At 44.2% G+C, this 21,557-nt stretch overlaps 1 protein-coding gene across 1 annotated transcript in view; it reads left to right on the top strand.

The window, feature by feature from the left end:
* Window positions 1-21,557, top strand: part of igsf21a (immunoglobin superfamily, member 21a) — a 436,269-nt gene that overhangs the window by 393,201 nt on the left and 21,511 nt on the right. The window contains exon 7 of the mRNA XM_072245023.1: window positions 11,229-11,314. Within this exon, the coding sequence (XP_072101124.1) occupies window positions 11,229-11,314 (86 nt within the window). The remainder of the gene's footprint in view (window positions 1-11,228; window positions 11,315-21,557) is intronic.

The raw sequence follows: 21,557 nt of genomic DNA, 5'->3' as shown, positions 1-21,557 counted from the left end.
CTTAGATTGCTGTTCCTACGTTAACCAGAATATGTGAATAATATTTTCCTAATGCAACATCCCAATATGCGAATTGAATTCTAATCATGCTCCAACCTACTTGCTTGGGAAACAGTAATTGCTGATCCAGGACAAAAGAGAAAACCGCACTCCATAAACAATTCATGCAACATGTACCTCAGGCTGAACACAGAGGATTACTGCTTGTACAGTACAGTATAAATAGGTACGACACTGCAAGTGCGTGTGTTGTAGCAGACAAGGAGTGGAATCTGCTGGCTCTCAACAAGCATGGAGCTCTTGTGCCAGAGGAGGTTCTGGGCCATCCTGGAAAGCTCCTCAGTAATCCTTAGAACATGTTGCAGCATTCCAGCTGGGCTGAAAACATCAACTGATCACCCTGCTGCTCTTCCCTGGTGTCCCTCTTTATGCCTCACAGTAGCGCTTGGCCTGGTGGAAAGTCATTAGCTCTCAGCGGCTGAAGCTGCAGCTGGTCCCCGGAAGACAACATTAAGCCTCTCTGAGCCCGAAAGTGTGCCTTCTCAGTATGAGGTTTGTTGACACGCCAGAGCACCGACAGATTTGCAGTGGTCGCTTAGAATGTAGAAAATTTTTTAAATACAGGAACAGGCCTTGCAACCCATAATGTTGTGCCAAACTAATTAAGTTATAACACCTGCTGTGGCCTCCTGTACATCGGTGAGACCCGACGTAGATGGGGAGACCACTTCGCCCAGCATCTACGCTCCGTCCGCCAGAGCAAGGGGGATATCCCAGTGGCCACCCACTTTAATTCCACTTTCCATTCCCATTCCGATATGTCCGTCAATGGCCTCTTCCACTGACATGATGAGGCCACACTTAGGTTCGAGGAACAGCATCTTATATCCTGTTTGGATAGCCTCCAACCTAATGGCATGAGCATTGATTTCTCTACCTTCCAGTAATGCCCCCCGAGTCCCTCCCTCTTCTTCACCATTTCCCATCCCCTTTTCCCTCCGTCACCTTATCTCCTCGCCCGCCCATCACCTCCCTCTGGTGCTGCCCCCCAACTTTTTGTTTCTTCCATGGCCTTCTGCTTCTTTCACCAATCAGCGTCCTAGCCTAGTGGTTCTCTTTCCCCCCAACTCCACCTTTCAAATCTATTCCTCAGCATTTTTTCTCCGGTCCTGCTGAAGGGCTTTGGCCTGAAACAACTTCTGTACTTTTTTGCATAGATGCTGCCTGGTGTGCTGAGTTCCTCCAGCATTTTGTGGGTGTCACTCGGATTCCCAGCATCTGCAGATTTCTCATTTGTAGTAACACCTAATCCTTTCTGTCTGTACGTGATCCATATGCCTCCAGTCTCAACAAATGCGTATACCTATCTAAGGGCCTTTTAAATGCCCTGATCGTACCTGCCTCCACCACTAGCCCCGGCAGAGCACCCCCAAGCACCAACCACTCTCAGTGCAGAAAACTTGCCCCGCATATTCCCTTTGAACCTTCCCCTTTTCACCCTAAATGCATGCATTCTAAATTGGGCGTCCCGACCACACTTGGATCATGAGCACCGTCGCCCTGCGAGTGGATGTAAATTCGGGGGCAGTCTCTTAGCAGTCATGGCAATCAGGTGAAAGGCAGACATCTGAAGTACCCGGCAGGCCCCACTGGAACCAGGGATACGACAACAGCCGTCTCAGTGGCCGTACATCGAGACTTTCTCACTGAGTGGCGCCTGCTTTTGCGATGCAGTGGCAGTCGAAACGTTGGCTGTCGTGCGCTGTTTTGGAGTTGGGTCGAGAAGTGTGTGAGAGGCGTGCCCGCCCCCCCGCCCCCCAGCCTCCCATTATTGTACTGCAGAGGATGGACCCGGAACTTGCTGGATATTTCCATGCTCCTTGACATTGCACACGGACTGCCCAGTGGAACCATCAATGCAACGAGCGTTTCAGTGTCACTCCTGCAACCTTCTTTAGACTCTGCACCCTTGAAGCCCCTGTGAGTCCTTTACAGCAGAACTCATGATGACTATGCCCTTCAGGGGCCTCCAACTTGTGCTCAGATCATGTCCCTGCTCCACTCCACCGCCGCCGTGCAGAAGAAGAAAACGTGAAGCTGCCAACCCTGCAGTGCCACTCTGTACTGCAGACCTGTTACACTTGCAACCACAGTGCAGCTTCCCTTTGACGGGTGTGTGCAACGGAATCTAGCTATAGCATGAAAGTGAGTCCTCTGAGGTGGCATTGGGGTAATGAACAACCCTGAGATGGGTAGACGAGAGCTCAGTGTGAGTCCAGTGCTCCTCCTGAGTCAACTGGGATGGTCATTGGTTAATTATGAAAATTGCTGACTGTACCCTTTAGTGAATATCCAATTTAGCCTCTCCAATTTTTCCTCTTGCAGCCAAACTTTTGAAGATAGCTCTTATATCTCATGAAGGGCTGTGGGGATGGTAATGTTAGTGGGCGGCTGTTCGTCTCTGAACGTTGTCATCGTCCTGCACACACCTTGCTTTAATAATGCAGCAATCAAAGGGCGTGGCCTTATCTATTTTAAGGTTCTTCACTCTACATGTGTCAACATTCCATCTACAGAGCTGCAGCCAAAAAAAACATATCTGACCAAAAATGTACACACAAGCAGTATGAAATATCTGCTGCAGCCATTTCCTGCTCTTCGGACTGGACATTTATCTGCAAAGGTCAGAATTGCCACCACAGCAAGGGTATTTTCCTGGTGACCTTGCAGTTTTGTACAAATGACATGACGTTTTGCTATCTTGCTGGCAAGATTTAAGAGTAGAGTTCACAATCTGAATCAGGTTTAATATCACCGGCATATGTCACGACATTTGTTGTCTTTGTGGCAGCAGTACAATGCAATGCATAATAATAGAAAAACGACATGAATTAAATAGGTAAATTAAATAAGTAATTCAAAAATAGAAGAAAAGTAGTAGTGTTAATGTGTTCAATGTCCATTCAGAAATAAGATGGCAGAGGGGAAGAAGCTGTCCCTGAATCATTGAGTGTGAGCCTTCAGGCTTCTGTACTTCCTCCCTGATGGTAGCAATGAGAACAAGGCATGACCTGGGTGATGGGGGCCCTTAATGATGAAGGCCGACTTTTTGAGGCATTGCACCTTGAAGATGTCCTGAACACTACAGAGGCTAGTGCCCATGATGGAGCTGACTAAACTCACAACTCTCTGCAGCTTATTTCGATCCTGTGCAGTCGCTCCCCCGCCCATACCAGATGGTGATGCAGCCAGTTAGAAAGCTCTCCACAGCACATCTGTAGAAATTTGCGAGTGCCTTTGGTGACATATCAAATCTTCTCAAACACCTAATGAAATATAACTGCTGTCGTGCTTTCTTTGTAGCTGCTTCGATGTGTTGTGTCCAGGTTAGATCCTCAGAGATAGTGACACCCAGGGATTTGAAATTACTCATTCCTTCCACTTCTGATCCCTCTATGAGGAGTGGTGTATGTTCCCTCCTCTTACCCTTTCTGAAGTCCACAATCAGTTTGGTTAGCAATCAAGTTTAACACCAAAGGGATTTGTGACGGGAAAACAGACATGAATTATTATTGTTTGAGAAGTACTGAAGACAACTCCAAAGAATTTGTACTTTCTCCCCATGATGCATTGGTTTCCTCTGGGCCCTCTGGTTTCCTCCCACAGCCCAAAGACGTACAAGTTAGTAGGTTAATTGGTCACTGTAAATTGTCCCATGATTAGACTGGGGTTAAATGGGAAACAAAGACTTCTCCTTCTTTCCCATCCTGATGAAGAGTCTCAGCCCAAAACGTAGATCATTTACTCTTTCCCATAGATGCTGCCTGGCCTGCTGAGTTCCTCCAGTATTTTGTGTGTGTTGCTTGAATTCCCAGCATCTGCAGATCTTCTTGTGTTTTTAAATGAAGGACTGCTGGGCGCACAGTTTGAAGGGTCGGAAGGGATTATTCATGCTGTATTTCAGCAAATAAATAAATAAATCTGCAGAAAGTAAGAGCTAATTCTGGGGATTAAACCTCAAATCCCAGGAATAGCCCCTGTTCAAATGGACTAGGTAATTAGACACACACCTTTCCACATCCCCACACTATTTTTTTCAAGCACAGGTCCCAGTCTGGAAGATGCTCTCAGAGTTATTTCTATCACTCGTCCAACCAGAAAATGGCTGAGTGAAGGGAGGAAGGGCATTATCTTTTCTGTTTGGAAATGTTGCATCTCTCCAAACTGGCGGCTGATCCCTGCCATAAATTTGGAAGTGCGAAGAATAAGGAAATCTATTCAATGATTGATTGTGGAGCAAGCCTTCAGCGCAACGTAGGTCATTGAAACAAATTGTAAAAATGTCACAATTCTGGAGAATTAACACATCCTCTTCAGCCTGACTGTGACTATGTGTCCATGAAGTGCTTTGATTCATTTTGATTTTACGTTAAAGCCACTTTCTAATTTAAAATTCTTCTTGATAGAAGATTTCATGGAAAGATTTGGTAATCCATTGCTTAATGGGCCGAGTAGCATATGGGTATGTCACGATACCTGCATCCCTTACTTGCTTATACAGCCTTCATGTCTGGATTGGTTAACATTACAAATTGATGATACTATATACATAATTCCCTGAACTGCTCTAATTACCCAGCGCACAGTAAATAGTAAATACGTCATGAAATGGGTCACAGCCTCTGACCAGCAGAGTCGATTTTCCAGATTTCTGAGAAGGGCGTGTCAGCTTACGGATTACCTTTAACCATCAAACTCACAATTTAAAAACAAGTGGAGAGTTACAGCCAGTTTTGTGTGGCAGTTTAGGATTTTACACAACACAGCTGACTATTCTTCACCTTTAACCTCGTATTTCGTTACTCACAAAGTCTGCTGCGTGTCCTGAGTGTGCTGACTATGGGAGGGTAAATGTAGCTGTGGTACAGGGAGACATCAAAAGGAAGGATGTTTCCCTTTCAATGATGTCAGCAAGATGGGAGGGAGGGTGTAGAAGCGATGGTTGGGGCAGATGGGAGGTTAGATCAAGCCAGCCACTGCTTCGAAATCCAGTCGTGTTTATACTTTCAAATGTTTTAGTCAGCTGTGTTGCATGACAATGGGGTCTCTGTATCTTATAAATAATGCATCGGCCTTGGCAGGGAAGGAAAATATAACAAGATTCTATTAATTCACCAGCTTCTGGCACGAGACAGTCAGGCAAAATGCAAATAGGAAGTAAAGTGAAAGAGTTCCATTAAGTCTTCAACCCTCCACATTGCCAGTATGCTGGAGCAGAGAGCTCTACTTTGGTAACTCAGACCCCCATGAATTATACAGAGTCGCTCTGAGGTGCACCCCTGCCAACAAGCCACCAGCTTCGGAGGTATTTTAAGACGAGAAAGTGGCCGTGCTAGTTCAGTGCTGGCAGATTTAAGAGACATGATAGGGAACACGTTTCATCCTGATCTAAGGTTTCCTCTGCTTGTAACAATTGATACCATTTCCATGAACAATAAATTATTGTTCAAACTGCTTGCCTCATCAGAATGACTGAACATGGCTGTCATCCCTTTGTGAGTGCACGGGGCAGCAAAGTGCGTAGCAGGGGCAAGTGGTTGACCTGCTCAGAAGAAGAAAATAAGACTACATTTGGTAAAGAAATATAATCACTGCATAATGTGGGAAACACTAATTTATGCAAAGCAACCTGTCACAAGTAGCAACAGACTAAAGGAACTGTTTTTGTGACTGTCTAAATACAAATCCCCGGTCTTTATTTTCCTCAAAAATTTTCCACAGAATCATACCTTTACCTCAAAAGGCAGACAAAGCCTCAGTTTGCAATGGCCATTGCCCACACCACCTTCCTTAATAGTTTCTATGCTCCACCTTCCGCTTCCATCACCTACAGGTCGTCGTTGCCTCTACTAATCACTCCCAGCCTCTGTCACTATCTCCATGCTTCCCTCCCCAACCTGACTCCATCTGCCATTAACCACTCCTCACTTGGATCCACCTATCACTCACCTGCTCTTGTCCCGCCCCTTCCCCTCAGTTATTTCTACCGGCTAACTCTCCTCCTACCATTTCAGTTCAGATGAAGGGTCTTGATCCGAAACGGCGATCTCCACTTCCCCTCTACAGGGGATGCCTGAACTGCTGAGTTCCTCCAGCTGTTCACTTTTTGCTCCAGGTTCCAGCATTTGCCGTTTCTTGTGCGTGCAGAGTTTACTCCCTCAGTGGCGAGAAAGCACATTCAAAGATAAGTTGTAGCTGAGAATTTGAATACTACTAAACTGGTCATCGGGAAGATTTCAGCGACCCTGTGTTTACCACAGATGTAACAGAGACAGAGTGACATAGATTTCAGATCATAGATAAAAGGATTTCAGGAGAATTGAGGTAAAAAAACTCTGTATCACTCTGAGAGTAGTAGATATATGGAACTTGTTATCTGAAAGGGTAATAGAGGCAGAAGCCATTGCCAAATTTAGTGAGGACTACATTGGGCCGTTGAAGGGCCATAATATGTAGAGCAAGGGACCAAGGACTTAAAGTTTGTTTAACCTGAAGTTCACTTTAGGTCTTCATGAACATGATGAGCTACATGACTTCCTTCCTTGCTGTTAATTGCTATGCTTATACATTGCCCACTAGAAAGTTAGATTGGAAAACCACGGCCATGATTAGCAATTGAAATGTTAAAATGGGAGTTCAGTAGATCGATGGAAAATAAATTTTTTAGGAGGTGTAGACAGAGAGAAATTATGTTAAAAGGCTGCAATCATTTCCTAGAAGGTTTCATTAGAGAAATGCTCATAATGAGTAGGTTACGTTATGAAGGAGAATAAACCATGCTGAGATTACATCTGATCAGATCCAGAGGAGGGAGAAGCAATTTGACTGAAACATATGGGATCCTGAGGGGCGTCGGCATTGAGGATGTGAAGAAGAAGTTTTCTGTTATGAAAAGACAGCTTAAATGGTTTGACACAGACTATATAAGCCAAATGTACAGTGTCTGTACTTCCCTATGACTCTAAAAGATCTAGGACTGGACTGTTGTTTAAAATAATAGTTTGGCTGTTTAAGAGTGAGAGGAAATGAAAATTCTTTTTCTTAAAGGGTCTTGAGTCTTTTAAGCCTCTCTGAAAAGGTGGTGGAACCAGAGTCTCTGAATGCTTTTAAGGTAAAGGTAGATAGATTCTTGATGAATGGCGTGGTGAAAGGTTATATGGGTAGACAGAGCAGCAGATTGAGGCTACAACCAGGTTAGTTATGGGTTTACGAAATGATGGAGCAGGCTTGATGTTTGTTTTATAATCCTAATTCGCATGTTTGGTTCTGAGGACTGAGCAGCAAATACAGTAAATAAAGATATCTTGACCAACAAAAAAAAAGCAGAGAACCGCAATGGAATTATTTACATCCTTATAACTCTGTGCAAATTCTCTATTTTTATACTTAGCCCCACTACCCAGGATGTGCACTCCTCTCATTGCCACCATTAGGGGGAAGGTATAGGGGTCTGAAGAAACACACTCAATCTTTTTGGAACAGCTTCTTCCCCTCTGCGTTCAGATTCCTGAACGGTCCGTGAACATACGACCTCACTATTTTCACTCTTGTTTTGTGTGCACGCACACACCCATATTTTTGCACTACTTATTTAATATTTTATGTATATTTCTTGTTGCAATTTACAATATACAGTGCTTTACCTATTGCGCTACAAATTTCAAATTTCATGACATATATCAGTGATCATAAGTCTGATTCTGATTCTGATTTTTTTTAATGTTGGCAAATAATTTGAGTAATAGTGAGCTCACAGGTCCTTGTAGAATTAACCTGTGCCAAGCACAGGCTGCTCAAACCCCTTAATTTGGCTGAGGGGCTTGAACAGTCTCTGCTTGGCTCAGGCTATTTTAATGTCTTGGCAACACTTCCTGCAAAGTGTAAAAATCTGCATGAAATGATGATCCTGGCCAGGGCCTCCAACATGGATGCCCAGCAGAGTTCCTACTAGATGGCTTTAAAATGGTATCTTGCCATGGGGAAATTTGCAAATCACCTGCAAAAGGATCACCTTCTGACAGTGGAGTAGACCAGTCCGTGTGACATCCAACATTATTGAGGCGTCCATCCTCCCAAGTGTTCTGGTGTAGAAACAAAATCTCGGCTGGATCACAATTAGCTCCACAACAAATTGTTTATTCCTACAACTGTTGGCCTCCAAAAAGTTCTCCTCATGGGTGTCCATTATTTTCACTGCACTAATTGGAGTAAAATATTTGATTTTCAGTCTAATGCCATACATGGTTTCTGTTTGCATAGACTACTCCAGCTTCAAGTCGGTGCGGCAACTGCTTTGCATGTGACTGCAAGAAGCTGCAGAGTTGTGGATAAAACAAATTTTTTCCCCCAGCAGTTTTATATTTACTCTATCAAATTTAGAAGTGTATTGTACATTTGTCAGAACTTAAGACTATTAGAACTGGTCTCCAAACATCACTTGACTTAAATTTTGTACAAAGGGCTCCTTGTATTTACATAATAATAACTTTCCGTTCAGTTCTGATGGAGAGCTGGAAACCCATCTTTTTGTAGCTTTATGATGTATTCTCCATAAGTTTATTTATTTAGATAAAGCATGGAAATACTTTGAGCCACATTGCCAGCAATCCCCTGATTTAATTCTAGACTAATCATGGGACAATTTAGAATGACCAATAAACCTACCAATCAGTACGTCTTTGGACTGAGGGAGGAAACCACAGCACCAAGAGGAAACCCACATGGTCATGGTGAGAATGTACAAACTCCTTACAGGCAGTGGTGGGAATTGAACCCAGATCGCCTGTACTGTAAAGTGTTGTGCTACCGTACTACCCCTTGTTGACATTATGACGAACTACAGACCAAGGTGGCCTGGAGTCCCTTTAAAATTAGAAAGCCACTTCTTTCCCTTATCCAACACAAAGTGATAATCAGCATCTCAAATGATGTGTCTTCAAGAAAGGCAGGTCAGGGAAAGATGGGGAGATGTTGAAAGGTGACAACTGCCTCACTGCTCCAGCTACCTGGGCTTCATCCTGACTTTTAGTGGCATCTGTGTGGAGTCTGCACATTTTCCTTGTGACCACATGGATTTTTCATGGATGCTTGGGTTTCCTTCCACGTCCCAACACCTTGATGGTTAGGAGTCAACTGGCTGTGCTAAATCATCTCTACTGTAAATGGATGGTATAGGACAAAAATGCGGGGGGGCAGTGGTAGCAGTTCATGGGCAGGTGAAATGTAGCAGGTTACAGGAAAATGGTTCAATTGTTCCATTTAATATCAGAGAATGTATACAATAGACAACCTGAAATTCTTACTCTTCACAGATGTCCGTGAAACAGAAGAAAACTCCAAAGATGGAATCACATTAGAACCCCAAAGCCCCTCTCCCCTCCCACACACAAGTAGCAGCAAAGCATCAACCCTCCCCCTCCCCCCACTTGCTCCAGCAGGAAGCATCAGCCTCCCCCCCCCAACACCTACCAAGCAATAGCAAGCCCCCAAAGACCATGATCTGTAGTCCACCAAAAACTACTGTCTATAACCCAGTACTTAAACATGCCACAGGCTCTCTCTCTCAGTAAGGAGGGAGAGAGAGGTATCACTCCTTCTGCAGCAATACCACTCTCTCCCTTATTCATGAGAGAGAGAGAGAGAGCCTGTGGCTTGTCAAAGTCAGGAAATGGGATTGATGGGATGAATGTGAGAGCCTGCATAAACTCAGGAAAAAAGTGGTCTTTTGTGCTGTATGGAATATGGGCAAGGTAGAAAATTAAGATATAAATGAGAATCTATGAAGACTGAATTTCTAGCTCTCTCTTTCAGAAGCATTTCCTTGTGACGACTGCATTCACTCAGTTCAGCAATAAGCTGAGACTTCTTAATTGGATGGTATTATTTTTCACTGGTCCTAATGCATTCTGTGTATATATACTTATTAAATTGTTACCTTCTGGGTCAACGCAGTCTGCAAGAACTGACGGATAATCAATGGATAGAGTTGTCTACTAATTACAAAAAGAGCAGGAATTAAGTATCAGTTCGCCAGCAAGGTCACAGACCGTTCTTGAGGTTGGTATTGGTACGATGGAGCTTTTCTGATGAACTAGATTTGTTCAGGGTTCTATGTAGCCTGATGTGTTTGAACATAGATACTCCATAAAGTAGGATTGACAGTAATTATAAAGCCACTCATTCCTTCTATGTGCCAGCATCTTCATTTTTTTAAGTACAAATAAGCCTTTCAATTCTGCCTCAATAACACCGTCTAACAATGCACACCATAACCGATGTGCAAATTGGCCAGCAACATGTGAGGAGGGACTTGTCGTGAATTGTGAAGTGCTGAGTTTACTCGATAATCTGGGTCATTAATTTCTTGGAAAAAATAAGCCATTTTAACCTCCTCTGTGGATTTCAGACATTGTTACATTTGTATGTTAATTGTCCATTAAATTTCCCCAGAAATGTTATCTATTGTTGGATATCACTGCTGTAAATCTCATTGACATACAGTATATTACTGCGGTGAAGATGATAGATAAATACAAGTACTTATGACAAATAATAGCTTAGCTATTTTATAATGTGGTAATTATAAATGAATACCAAACAATCTAAAGCAGAAATGTGAGGTTTGCATTCCTTGAGGTTATTAATTATTTTATCGATTTTCTCAAAAAGTCTAATTTTAAGTTCAGAAGTTTGAACTTACTTTTCCTTTTTTCTCCTTTCTTTTACTTTTCTTTCCCCCTTTCATTTTGCTCAGTTTGTTGTGACTCTAATTTATGTTTCTTCGTAATTATTCTTCTATTTAATGTCCTAATGTCAACAGTTAAGGAAAATCATTATATGCCCTTTTCTTTACCAAGGGTCAGATTCCTATTCTCCACCTCGATCACTATCATTTCCCACTTACAATTGTACTGGGGGCAAAATGAGAATAAATAAATGTGTACGCCAAGTGGAACATGTGGGCCAACACACCAGATGTCTGACTTCTGCAAAGTCTGGGTTAACTGTGTGCAATTTGCTTGAGTGGGTGACTTTCACAAGGTAATCAAGACAGGACTTGCAATGCTCTTGACCTTGACGCAGTTATGGCCCTGCCTTCCCACCAGTATGTTAAGATGAAACAACAAAGATTTGGAAACTAATGGTCGTACTGGTCATTGTTCACACAGCTGCTCCCCGGGGTCCACGGATTGATGTGAGTCCAAAGCGGGTCCAGGTCGGCGACACGGTTAAGATCAGTGTTGTGGGATTTCAGGTAAATGCTTTTCTTTCATTGCTGAAGAACTTAAGTGTAATCGATTGGCAAGTGAATTGTTCTCAAATGTGGTGAGATATGATAATAACTGCAGTATTTCAGGTCACAGATGACCATCTCCTGTGAAGGACATTTGGAGTTTTTGCTACGTAGAAAATGAGTAGTTGGCACTGGAACAGTAGCAGTGCGCAAGTTGAACAATTGTGTGTGTCCATTAAAACATCCATTTTCTGCATCATCCATTAGAGGAATTGGAGGCACTGAATGAGCAGCAAATCCTCTTGAAAATAAAGATTTTTTTTATTGGAATAAGGAAGCGCACCTGTCATTAATGGGAAAAGGTTAAACAGAGCAGTCAAATAAAGCATTTGAAATAGTGAATGATCACTAAATAAACAATACCCTTTGCTTTTGAAAGCCCAGGAAATCATGAGAGAGTGTGGCACAAAGATATTAAACTAATGGTAGGTTGGAGACTCTTTCTGCTCATAAAACAGGCCTTAATAAGTCACTGCTGTCGCTCCAGTGAGCTATACATCTCAGTACTGCCTTGGAATATATAATTGGCCCTAACTATTCTCCAAAAGAGAAGTCTGGAAAATGGAGACATTGACAGATGGCTGGTCACAGAACAGCAGGGGTAGAAAATAAGCCAAAAGTTTAATATCTTGCTCACAGATTTGTCAAAGATGTAAAGAGAAGATGGGAGAGAGAAAAAATATTTTAATTATATTAAGCTAATGGCAGAAAAGGAGGAAGATTAACTAAACCACACACAGCCTCCGGATTTGCACAAAGTAAAGTGCTTGTGCAAATTGAAGTATCTCTGAGGAGGAAAGACCAGTTGTGTCAAATGACACCAAACCTTCAGAAATTCGAATGCATCAGTGCAACATTACAAAACAGGACAAATGCATGAAGGTTCAAAGTTCAAAGTAAGTTTTTTTTTAATCAAAGCACACCATATATCACCTTTAGATTCATTTTCTTGTGGGCATTTGCAGAAAACACAAAGAAGCACAATATAGAATCAATACAGGAAAAAAAAGCACAAATAAAAACAAATAAATAACAAATATTGAGAAGATTTTCCACCTTTTCAAATGTTTTGTCGGTAGAATTGTGATCACTGGCACTTTGACCTCAAATCTTTGGAGTTTCTAAGAGATAGTCAGACCGACAAACACTTTCTTCTCAAGTGAATAGGATGTGAAACCCAAACTGCAGTTGGAATGACAAGACCAAGGAAGGTAAAATTTCCACGATCTTGCCAAGTAGTCAGGAGACAAAGTAACAGATTATAACACACTGATTTCCACGACTATTGCACACAGATCATGCACACCTTTTACTGTTCACACAACTGGATTTCAGTGGTGGATTCATCATGTATTGACACGCATTCAGCATGCACAATGGGGCACGAATTTCCTGCCGATTTATTGTCTTTTTACTGCTGGATCATTTCCATCTCGTTCTTGCACCAATGTGGAATACAATTGCAGAGCACAGTCTCAAAGCCACAAAGTCTTCACTTTGGAATGATCTTTCCTCTGATGGCCCGTACACTGCACTCATTGTAAAGGACGACTAAATCTCATTTCAAATCACCGGCAATAAGCAGAGGCTCAAAAGTCCAAACCACTCACTGGTTCAACAAGGAGAAATGAAACCTAATACGCAGGTTGTAAGAATCTATGGACTTCAATGTATGAACACCAAAGGACTCATTTATAACCTGGAGGCTCCTTATAAAAGCATCTCCATTTATTTAGCACTTCAATGCCATCAGTTCATACCAAAGGTCTTTGCATACTTCTGTCACTATTAGGCAGTTCTTCAGGAAGATGATATCCTTCCACTTCAGTTCTTTCTAAGATGCTCATACAGCCAATATGAGACCTGTAGGCTCTGCCACAGGATGTGGGCAGGTGGGTGGATTGTGGGGTGGTGGGTTCCTCCATACATTTAGACTGGTTTTCCACTGAATGGACTCTAGGTTCTTAACACCACACCATTCCATCATTTCCATTTTGAAAGGCCATCAGTCAATGCGAAGGATGCACTTTTAAGCTATAAGAATATCCTTAGCAACCCACACAAAATGCTGGAGGAACTCAGCAGATCAGGCAGCATCTGTGGAGATGAATAAACAGTCGACATCTTGGATTAAGACTGAAAAGGAAGGGGAAAGATGCAGGAATAAAAGGGTGTGGGGAGGGGAAGGAGGCTAGCTGGAAGGTGACAAGTGAAGCCAGGTAGGTGGAGAAGAAGGTATCTGATAGGAGAGGAGAGTGGACCATGGGAGAAAAGGAAGGAGGGAGGACCCAAGGGAAGGTGATGAGCTGGTGAGAAGAGGTAAAAGGTCAGAGTGGGCAATAGAAGAAGAGGGGAGGGGGAGCGAAGCATTTTTTTTAAACTGAAGGAGAAATCGATATTCATACCATCAGTTTGGAGGCTACCCAGACGAAATATAACGTGTTGCTCCTCCAACCTGAGGGTGGCCTCATTTTGGTACAAGGGGAGGCCATGGACTGACACGTCGGAATGGGAAAGGGAATGGGATTTAAAACGTTTGGCCTCTGGGAAGTTCTGCTTTTGGCAGATGCAGCAGAAGTGCTTGGTGAAGCGGACCGCAATTTACAACGGATCTCAACGATGTTGAGGAGGCCGCATCAAGAACACTGGACACAATAGATGGCCCCAGAAAATTTGCTGGTGAAGTTTTCCCTTACCTGGAAGGACTGTGTGTGCCCCTGAATGAAGGTGAACTTATTTCCTTAGTTCTAATAATCCCCTGTTATGACAGAACTCAGGAGTTTAGTGTGAGGTATGCAACCTTTGAACGCAGCAGGCCAGGCAGCATCTATAGGAACAGGTACAGTCGACGTTTTGGGCTGAGACCCTTTGTCAGGACTAACTGAAAGAAGAGATAGTAAGAGATTTGAAAGTGGGGGGGGGGGAGATCCGAAATGATAGGAGGAGACGGGAGGGGGGAAGGGATGGAGCTGGGTCTTGTTACAAAGAATAGTGGCCTGCGCCAGCACACCAACAGTGAAGGGCTTATTTCACCAGTGGATTCTGCAGAGAAAATATTGGGTTTTTTCCCCCAACATTTTGAGGTAATTATTGTAGCTAATCTGTTGTCAGAAGCATAAAAGAAGGTGGTGATCACTGCATCCCAGTAGATATTGATGTTTATGCAGAGTTTGGAGTTGTGAAGCAAAAGGCAGATCATCGACTGTAGGTGGTGGTGATTTTCATCATCACTGTTTGATTTCATTGAGAGGTAACTTGCATGGTATGTGGAGTGGTTCCCTGTTTCCAGATCTTAAAGTACATCTTTATTGACAATGGGAAGGGGAGACGGTGGAGCAGGACAATGATGTGCAGAGGATCTAGGCAGGTAGGAGAATGGTTTAGTTCTGTGAATGAGTTAATAATGTTTGCTCCTGTATGTACATGTACACGAGTGTCATCTATGTACTGCACCTAGGCTGAGGTTGGAATAACCTTCATTTGGGAGTGCAGATGATATGGATTGAATAGTTTCCTGTTTGCCCTGTAAATTAGCTGTTCTGCAGTGAGAAGCTTGCTGAAGGTGAGATGCAGCACTGTCGCATGAAAGTTTGGGAAAACTGTCGAAGCAGCTTTGCTCAATACTATTAGCAATAGCCACATTCAAGAAAATGAGCAAATGTCGTAAATGATGGGTCTCCCTGCTACAAAAAAAACTCTTCTATATTCTACCAGCGATGGAATCGGGGCTGCCCAAATCACAGCATGTATTCCATCCACCCTGAGGTACAGTGAAAACGAAATCTCTCTGCACATCAGCTCCGGGTTATTCACAGGGACTGTCGTCAACATAATCATAGCCGGTTTTTAACCTCAAAAATGCCTTAGACTTGATCGATCAGGTGTGACGAGAGTCCTATACGAGGATGGTTTGGACCCAAATGCTGGAGTATCTGAAGCAAGGATTGAGACACGGAATCAAACTGGATCGAGAACTGAGCACAAAGCAAACTCTAGACTTACGCCTGAGGCTCCGTTCAGGTGGTCCCTAAATACTCAATTCTTGGCACCCAAAACGTGATTGCTAATTAGCGAGACGCTCCTGAATCTTTAAAGGTGTTGCGCCACCCATCCATATTCCAGAGAGTTAGAGCGTCTAAACTCCGGAAGCTGGTGCAGTTGGGTGTGTGTCATAACAGGACCCCATCCCTTATGGCCAACTCCTGGCTGCTCGGAGAGATGATAATGGTGGTGATGGATGAACGGTGGACCCAAAATGTCCCTTTCAGGAACCCAGCACCGTTCCTCGGGTCCGAATCCTTCCCAGTCCACAAGGAACTGCCGAACAGCTTGAAGAGTTCGTGAAGACCTGTCCACTATTGACCAACCTGGGTGGCAGCAGGACTGATGGTGGTGGGGCCAAAGGGCTAGTGTTCTCAGGTTTTAATATGGAAATATAGGAAGTGAGATTGATCTTGAGGGTCTTGGGGAGCTGCAAGTTGTATGCTACCCGGTTTACTTTGCTGAGAATCTTGAAGGATCCAATGAACTTGGGCACCAATTTCCTAAACCCCACATTGAGTCAACAACCAGACCAGTTGCCCAGGCTGCAGAACTGGTCCCTGTCTTCTCATATGGTTCGCCTTCATTTCAGCCTTCTGGGTAGAGGCTAATAAAATCTCTCTTGCTCTAGTCCATTTCTCCTTGTAGATCTTCAACCACAGGAACCCGACGTCGGCCTCCTGCTCAGGGAAGAGTGGTGAAAAATACCCAAATTGGCATTTGGAAGGGGTTATTCCATGCGCCAAATGCCGTAAAGTGTTGTGAGCAACCTCTATCCACATCAAATGATCGCATCACTTGTCCAGTCTTTCAGAGGCTAGGCATATAAGGATTAGTTCCAAATCTTGCTTCTCCTGCTCCATAAGGCCATTGGGCTGAGGGTGAAACCCAGAGGAAGGACTCACTGTTGCCCCAATCAGCTTACAGAATGCCCTCCAAAAACATGACGTGAATTGCAGACTACGATCCAACACAATGTCCCCTGGAAAACTGCGGATCCTGAAGACTTGGCACAGGATTTCGGCCGCCTCTGCCACAGATGGTAGTCTGTCCAAAGTGATGAACTTGCAGACCTTCAAAAAGCGACCTACAATTACCATGATAATGGTCTTCCCCTTGGAAGGAGGAAGACCCGTGACAAAGTCCATGGAGATGTGCGCCCATGGTCGGTTCAGAACAGGATGAGGGTGAGGAGCCCTTGAGGTTGGGTGTGGGGCTCCTTGTTCCGGGCGCATACCTTGCATGCCTACAGATATTGACAGACCACTCTCACCATTCCGGGCCACCAGTATCTTTTTTGATGAACTCAAGGGTCCTGGCAACCCCTGGGTGAGCAGTCATTCTCGATGCATGACCCCATTGAAGAACCTGAGACCAGAAGGGATTAGGAATGATCAGCTGACCCGGAGGGCCATTCTGAGGAATCTCCTCTTGCGCCTGGGCCTTATGAACAATTGTGTTGATTCCCTAATGAACTGGCGCTATCACCTTTGATTGGTGCAAAATGATGGTAGACTGCTCCCCTCATTTGGGTTCGTCGAATGGCACCTGACTTCTGGTCCTTTGACCCCGGTTGATAGGTCAGGACAAAATTAAAGTGGTTAAAGATAAGAGACCACTTGGCCTGACTGGAGTTCAGTCTTTTGGCCTCTTGAATATAAGCCAGCTACCTACGGTCTGTCCATATGATGAAAGGGTTTTTGGCCCCCTCAAGCCAGTGACACCATTCCTCCATAGCCTATTTGGCTGCGAGCAGCTCTCTATTTACGATGATGTTGACATCTGCCGGGGATAGCCGCCTCGAAAAGACTGCGTACAGGTGCAGTTTATGGTCCGAAGGTGAACATTGAGACAGCTCTACACCCTCTCCGACGTCTGAGGTGTCCACCTCTATGGGAAGGTCTAGGTTAGGTGCAACCAAAATAGAAGCTGTCATGAGCTGCTGTTTGAGCTCTGTGCTTGCAGCATCTGCTTCAGTAGTCCAAACAAAAGGGCCCGTGGATCTCTTGGTTAGTGCCGTCAGCAGAGCTGCCACTGAGCTGAAGTTGGACTTGTTTCATGCTGGATGGCTGTGGCCAATCTCCTACTGCCTTACTTAGTAGGGTTCATCTTGAGATTGCCTTTAGAGATGATAAAACCCAAAAATGAAATGGTGGTCACATGAAATTCGAACTTCTCCAGCTTAACGTAAAGTCCATGGATCAAGAAGCCTCTTTAGAATATCTCTGACATGAGCAACATGCCCCTCAGTGGACATCGAGAAAATTAGGATGTCATCCAAGTTGACAAAGGTGTACTTATGTAGAGCATCCTAGAGCACATTGTTTATAAAGGCTTGGAAAACTGCTGGCACATTCACAAGGCTGAAGGGCACGACCAGCTATTCATAGTGTCCTGTCAGTGTACTGAATGCTGTCTTCCACTCGTCACCCTCCTTTATACGAACCAGATTGTACACAATCCCCAAGTCTGGTTTTGAGAATATTCTTGCCCCTTGGAGGATCTCAAAGGCAGTGTTCATGAGTGCAAGATTCTTGACCGTTATGCAATTCAGCCCTCTATAATCATGCATGGATGCAAGCTCCTGTCTTTCTTCTGTACGAAGAAGAAGCCAGAACTGGCTAGAGAAGTGGAGGGCCAAATGAATCCCAGGGCAAGAGTCTCCCTTATATACTCCTCTATAGTGCTTCTCTCCACGCTTGAGAGTGTGTATAATCAGCCCCGTGAAGGACAAGTGCCAGCAGTAGATCTACTGCACAGTCGTAGGATTGGTGCAGTGGAAGAACTGAAGTCTTTCCCTCGCTGAAGACCTCTTCCAAATCCTTGTAGGTGGAAGGGATTATTCCTGAACCTTCCTCCAAGGCCAACTCCAGAAGCTCCTTTCGGAAGCAGGGATGATTTGGCAGACCCCAGATTCTCCTCTATAGGTTCCCAAGAGTCTTTATCTTCAGACACTGGCAATGAGGTGCAACAAATTGTTCTTGTGCTCCTGGGACTAGGCTCCAAGGGGCTCAGTTTTATAGTCTTCCACTTAAATGAGACCTGGCAAATGGAGCCCTTTGGTTTAGCTGCCAGAGTTCCAGATTGCTTGGGCAACTATTTGTCCTGCCCCTGAACTGGAGACCTAGTTCCAGCGCACTCCTGACTGCACAGGGTTGGGACTCACACAGGCACGTTGGCTGGAGCCAGCTTCTGCTCTTGAAGGCAGGACTGGGTTTCCTGAAAGCTCCAAGTTACCCTGAACAGAAGTCTGCCCCCTGGTCAGCCATTGGTCTCGGGAGAATATGGGAATCAGAACACCAAGCCGAAAACATACCTTCTTGCAGCGACTGGGCCATGCAATGATCCTCCCTTCCTTCCAGTTCACAGAAGGGTTATGCTGGGACAGTCAAGGGTGCCCAAGGATCGGAGGTATGTAAGGAGACTCAGTGATATAGAAACTAATATTCTCCACTGTCCAAGACAGTTGCGGCATGCGCTGGTTCAACTCCCACAGCGGTGTGTTGAGCTGATGGGTGTTCCCCAAGTCCAGGTAATTTGCAGCCTCCCCAGAGTCCATAAACGCATTCACCTCTCATCGGTTCATACCCCAGGAGAATTCCACCCTCAGGTTGAGGGAAGTGGCTGCTACCATCACGTCCTCCTGACCCCGGATAGTCTTAACGGTTCTGCCGACGGCTCCATCTTTGGGCATTTGGTCCGCAGGTGACCTGCTTCCCCGCAGTAATAGCAGCAGCCTTGACTCCGACGCTGAAACCTCTCATCGGCAGAGATTCTTATGTGGCCGATTTGCATGGGTTCGACTGGACCCTGAGCAGGAGACGGGTTGACCATGGTCCAAGATCAGGGAGTGGAACTACGATGCATTGAGGCTGGACTCAGGCTAGCCTTCTTCGACTTCTTTATTTAGTCTACTTGCCTCAGCCAGATGATTATCGAGATGAATGGATTGGTCGATCAGAACCTCTAAGTCCTCTGCTGGTTCTCCCAAGATGAGGACATCGTTCAGTTCTTTTCAGAGTCTGTGGTGGTATAGAGTGGCCAAGGTCTCCCTGCTTCAGCCACTCTCTTGGGCCAAGGCCCAAAACGTGATAGCGTAGTCGTCCACTGACTGTTTGCCCTTTTGAATCTTCATCAGATGGTCCGAGGCTTGGCTGGCTCCAGCAGGGTAATGAAACACCTTCTTAGCGGCCATTAATTCCTCCAGATCCTAGCAAATCCTCAACCTCCGTTCCCAATGCGCAATGGCCCAGGCCAGGCCTCTGCCAGTCAGATGAGAAATAATGATTGCTACCTTACGGGCTTTGGAAGGGACATGAGGGTGGCTGGAGTTTGAACATTAATGTGCGTTGGATGAGGAAGCCATGGCAGGAACCCAGGTCACCGTCAGATCTCTCCAGGCTTGGAAGATGTACTGACTCCGCAGAACGACCAACTAAGTCTCCTGAGCGACTCTGGCTTCCTCCTTGCGAAAGTTAACAACCGGCTACCTGGAGGCCGTGTATCTCCGGGCTCTGTCTGAAAGTCTCACTTTGACTAGTCTCAGTGATTGAAAGACTCTGATACCCCTCTGGAGCCATACTGGCTCAATCGTACTGTGATGAGAGTCCCTGACGAGGATGGTTGGGAGCTAAATGCTGGAGTACCCAAAGCAATGATCGAGACACAGTATCAGACTGAATAATGAACTGAGCTGCATGATATCACTAGTGGGGCTTATGACTGAGCACTGAGGCTCATTAAATACTCAATTCTCGACACCCAAAGCATGATTGCCAATTAGCGGGATGGTCCTGAATCCTTAAGGGGGCTGTGCCAGCTACCTGTACGCCGGAGAGTTGGAGCTTCTAAACGCCGGAAGTTGGCGTGGTTCGATGCGTGTCATCACATCAAGAGGGAATGTGGAACATCCTTCTTAAATTTGACCGTCAAAAAAAAATTACATTTTACATTTGTACGTGATGGTATGCCAGCGATGATATTATCCAGTGGGTCCAACAATAGAAACAAAACCATTGCAGACCGGTGTCAAACAAACCTGTGATACTACATTTCTTGTAGCAATATAATAGACCAGTTTGCGTTCTGCACAAGATGACTAATTATTTGATTTCTTGGTGAGGATGAAGAACGGTTGCTTTTCCTATAAACTTTGGATGGTTTCAGTTGACCTTATATGATCACATAAATAGATTGAATTAAAGAGCTTTGATTTAACATTTCATCCAAAAGATCAACCATGATGGGCCAAATAGCCTAATTCTGCTCCTGTGGGTTATGTTCTTATCAGACAAAGCAGCACTGTTGTATTAGCCTGCATTATGTGCTGTTTGAACTTTTGACTTCATGATGAGGAAAACTGCCTCTGAGCCAATTGTTTTAACTATATTACAATCCCATTAAAGATGTATATACTAACATTTTCCCTTCAGCAGTGATTACACCAATAGTTTACAGTAATATCAAGGTTATTGTAGTATTTAATTATTCAGGAAAAATATCAGTTTTCTTTGATAAGTGCATTCACAAATGAACAGCACTTTGTCTTCCATCTCGCATGTTGCAACCTTTAATAATGAATTCAATGGTTTCAACTAACTCACTTTTTTCAGTTTGTATGAGAATGGTCCAGTTCTGATGTAGGTTATCCAAGTACTGTATAATAGTGATGAAGTTTTCCTCTCTCTACAAGCATCGTTCCTGCTGGGCATTTCTACCATCCTCCTTTAGGTTGTGCATTTTACTCTGAACTTTGACCTGCACTTTGCAAATTTTAAAAAGCTCTTTTTTCATTCACTAATTGCCCTCGTTAATCTATTGACCAGGCAACTCTACAAACCTTAGGCAACCTGGACTTAGCCTATCACAAATAATCTATGATCTTTTTTTATCCCATCCATCCCTCCCTTTCCAAAATAGAAAACATAGTGGTTTTCTCAGTTTCTTGGTTGTGATGAAGAGTTGGATCTGTGATACTGATCCAGAGGTTCTTCAGAAGTCAAGAATGAGGCATATATCATGGTGGTTCTGACCTTTTTATTACAAGTTAAAAGAACAAGGAAGGAACAGAGAAAAGAAGATTAAAAAAAAGAAAAGTCGTGGTCATCTCACACTCAGACTGGAGACGACCAACATTCTAATGATAACACTTACCCTATAAACA

This window comes from Mobula birostris, chromosome 27, assembly GCF_030028105.1.
Source record: "Mobula birostris isolate sMobBir1 chromosome 27, sMobBir1.hap1, whole genome shotgun sequence".
Taxonomy (NCBI): Eukaryota; Metazoa; Chordata; class Chondrichthyes; order Myliobatiformes; family Myliobatidae; genus Mobula; species Mobula birostris.
This window is presented reverse-complemented; position numbering and strand designations above follow the sequence as displayed.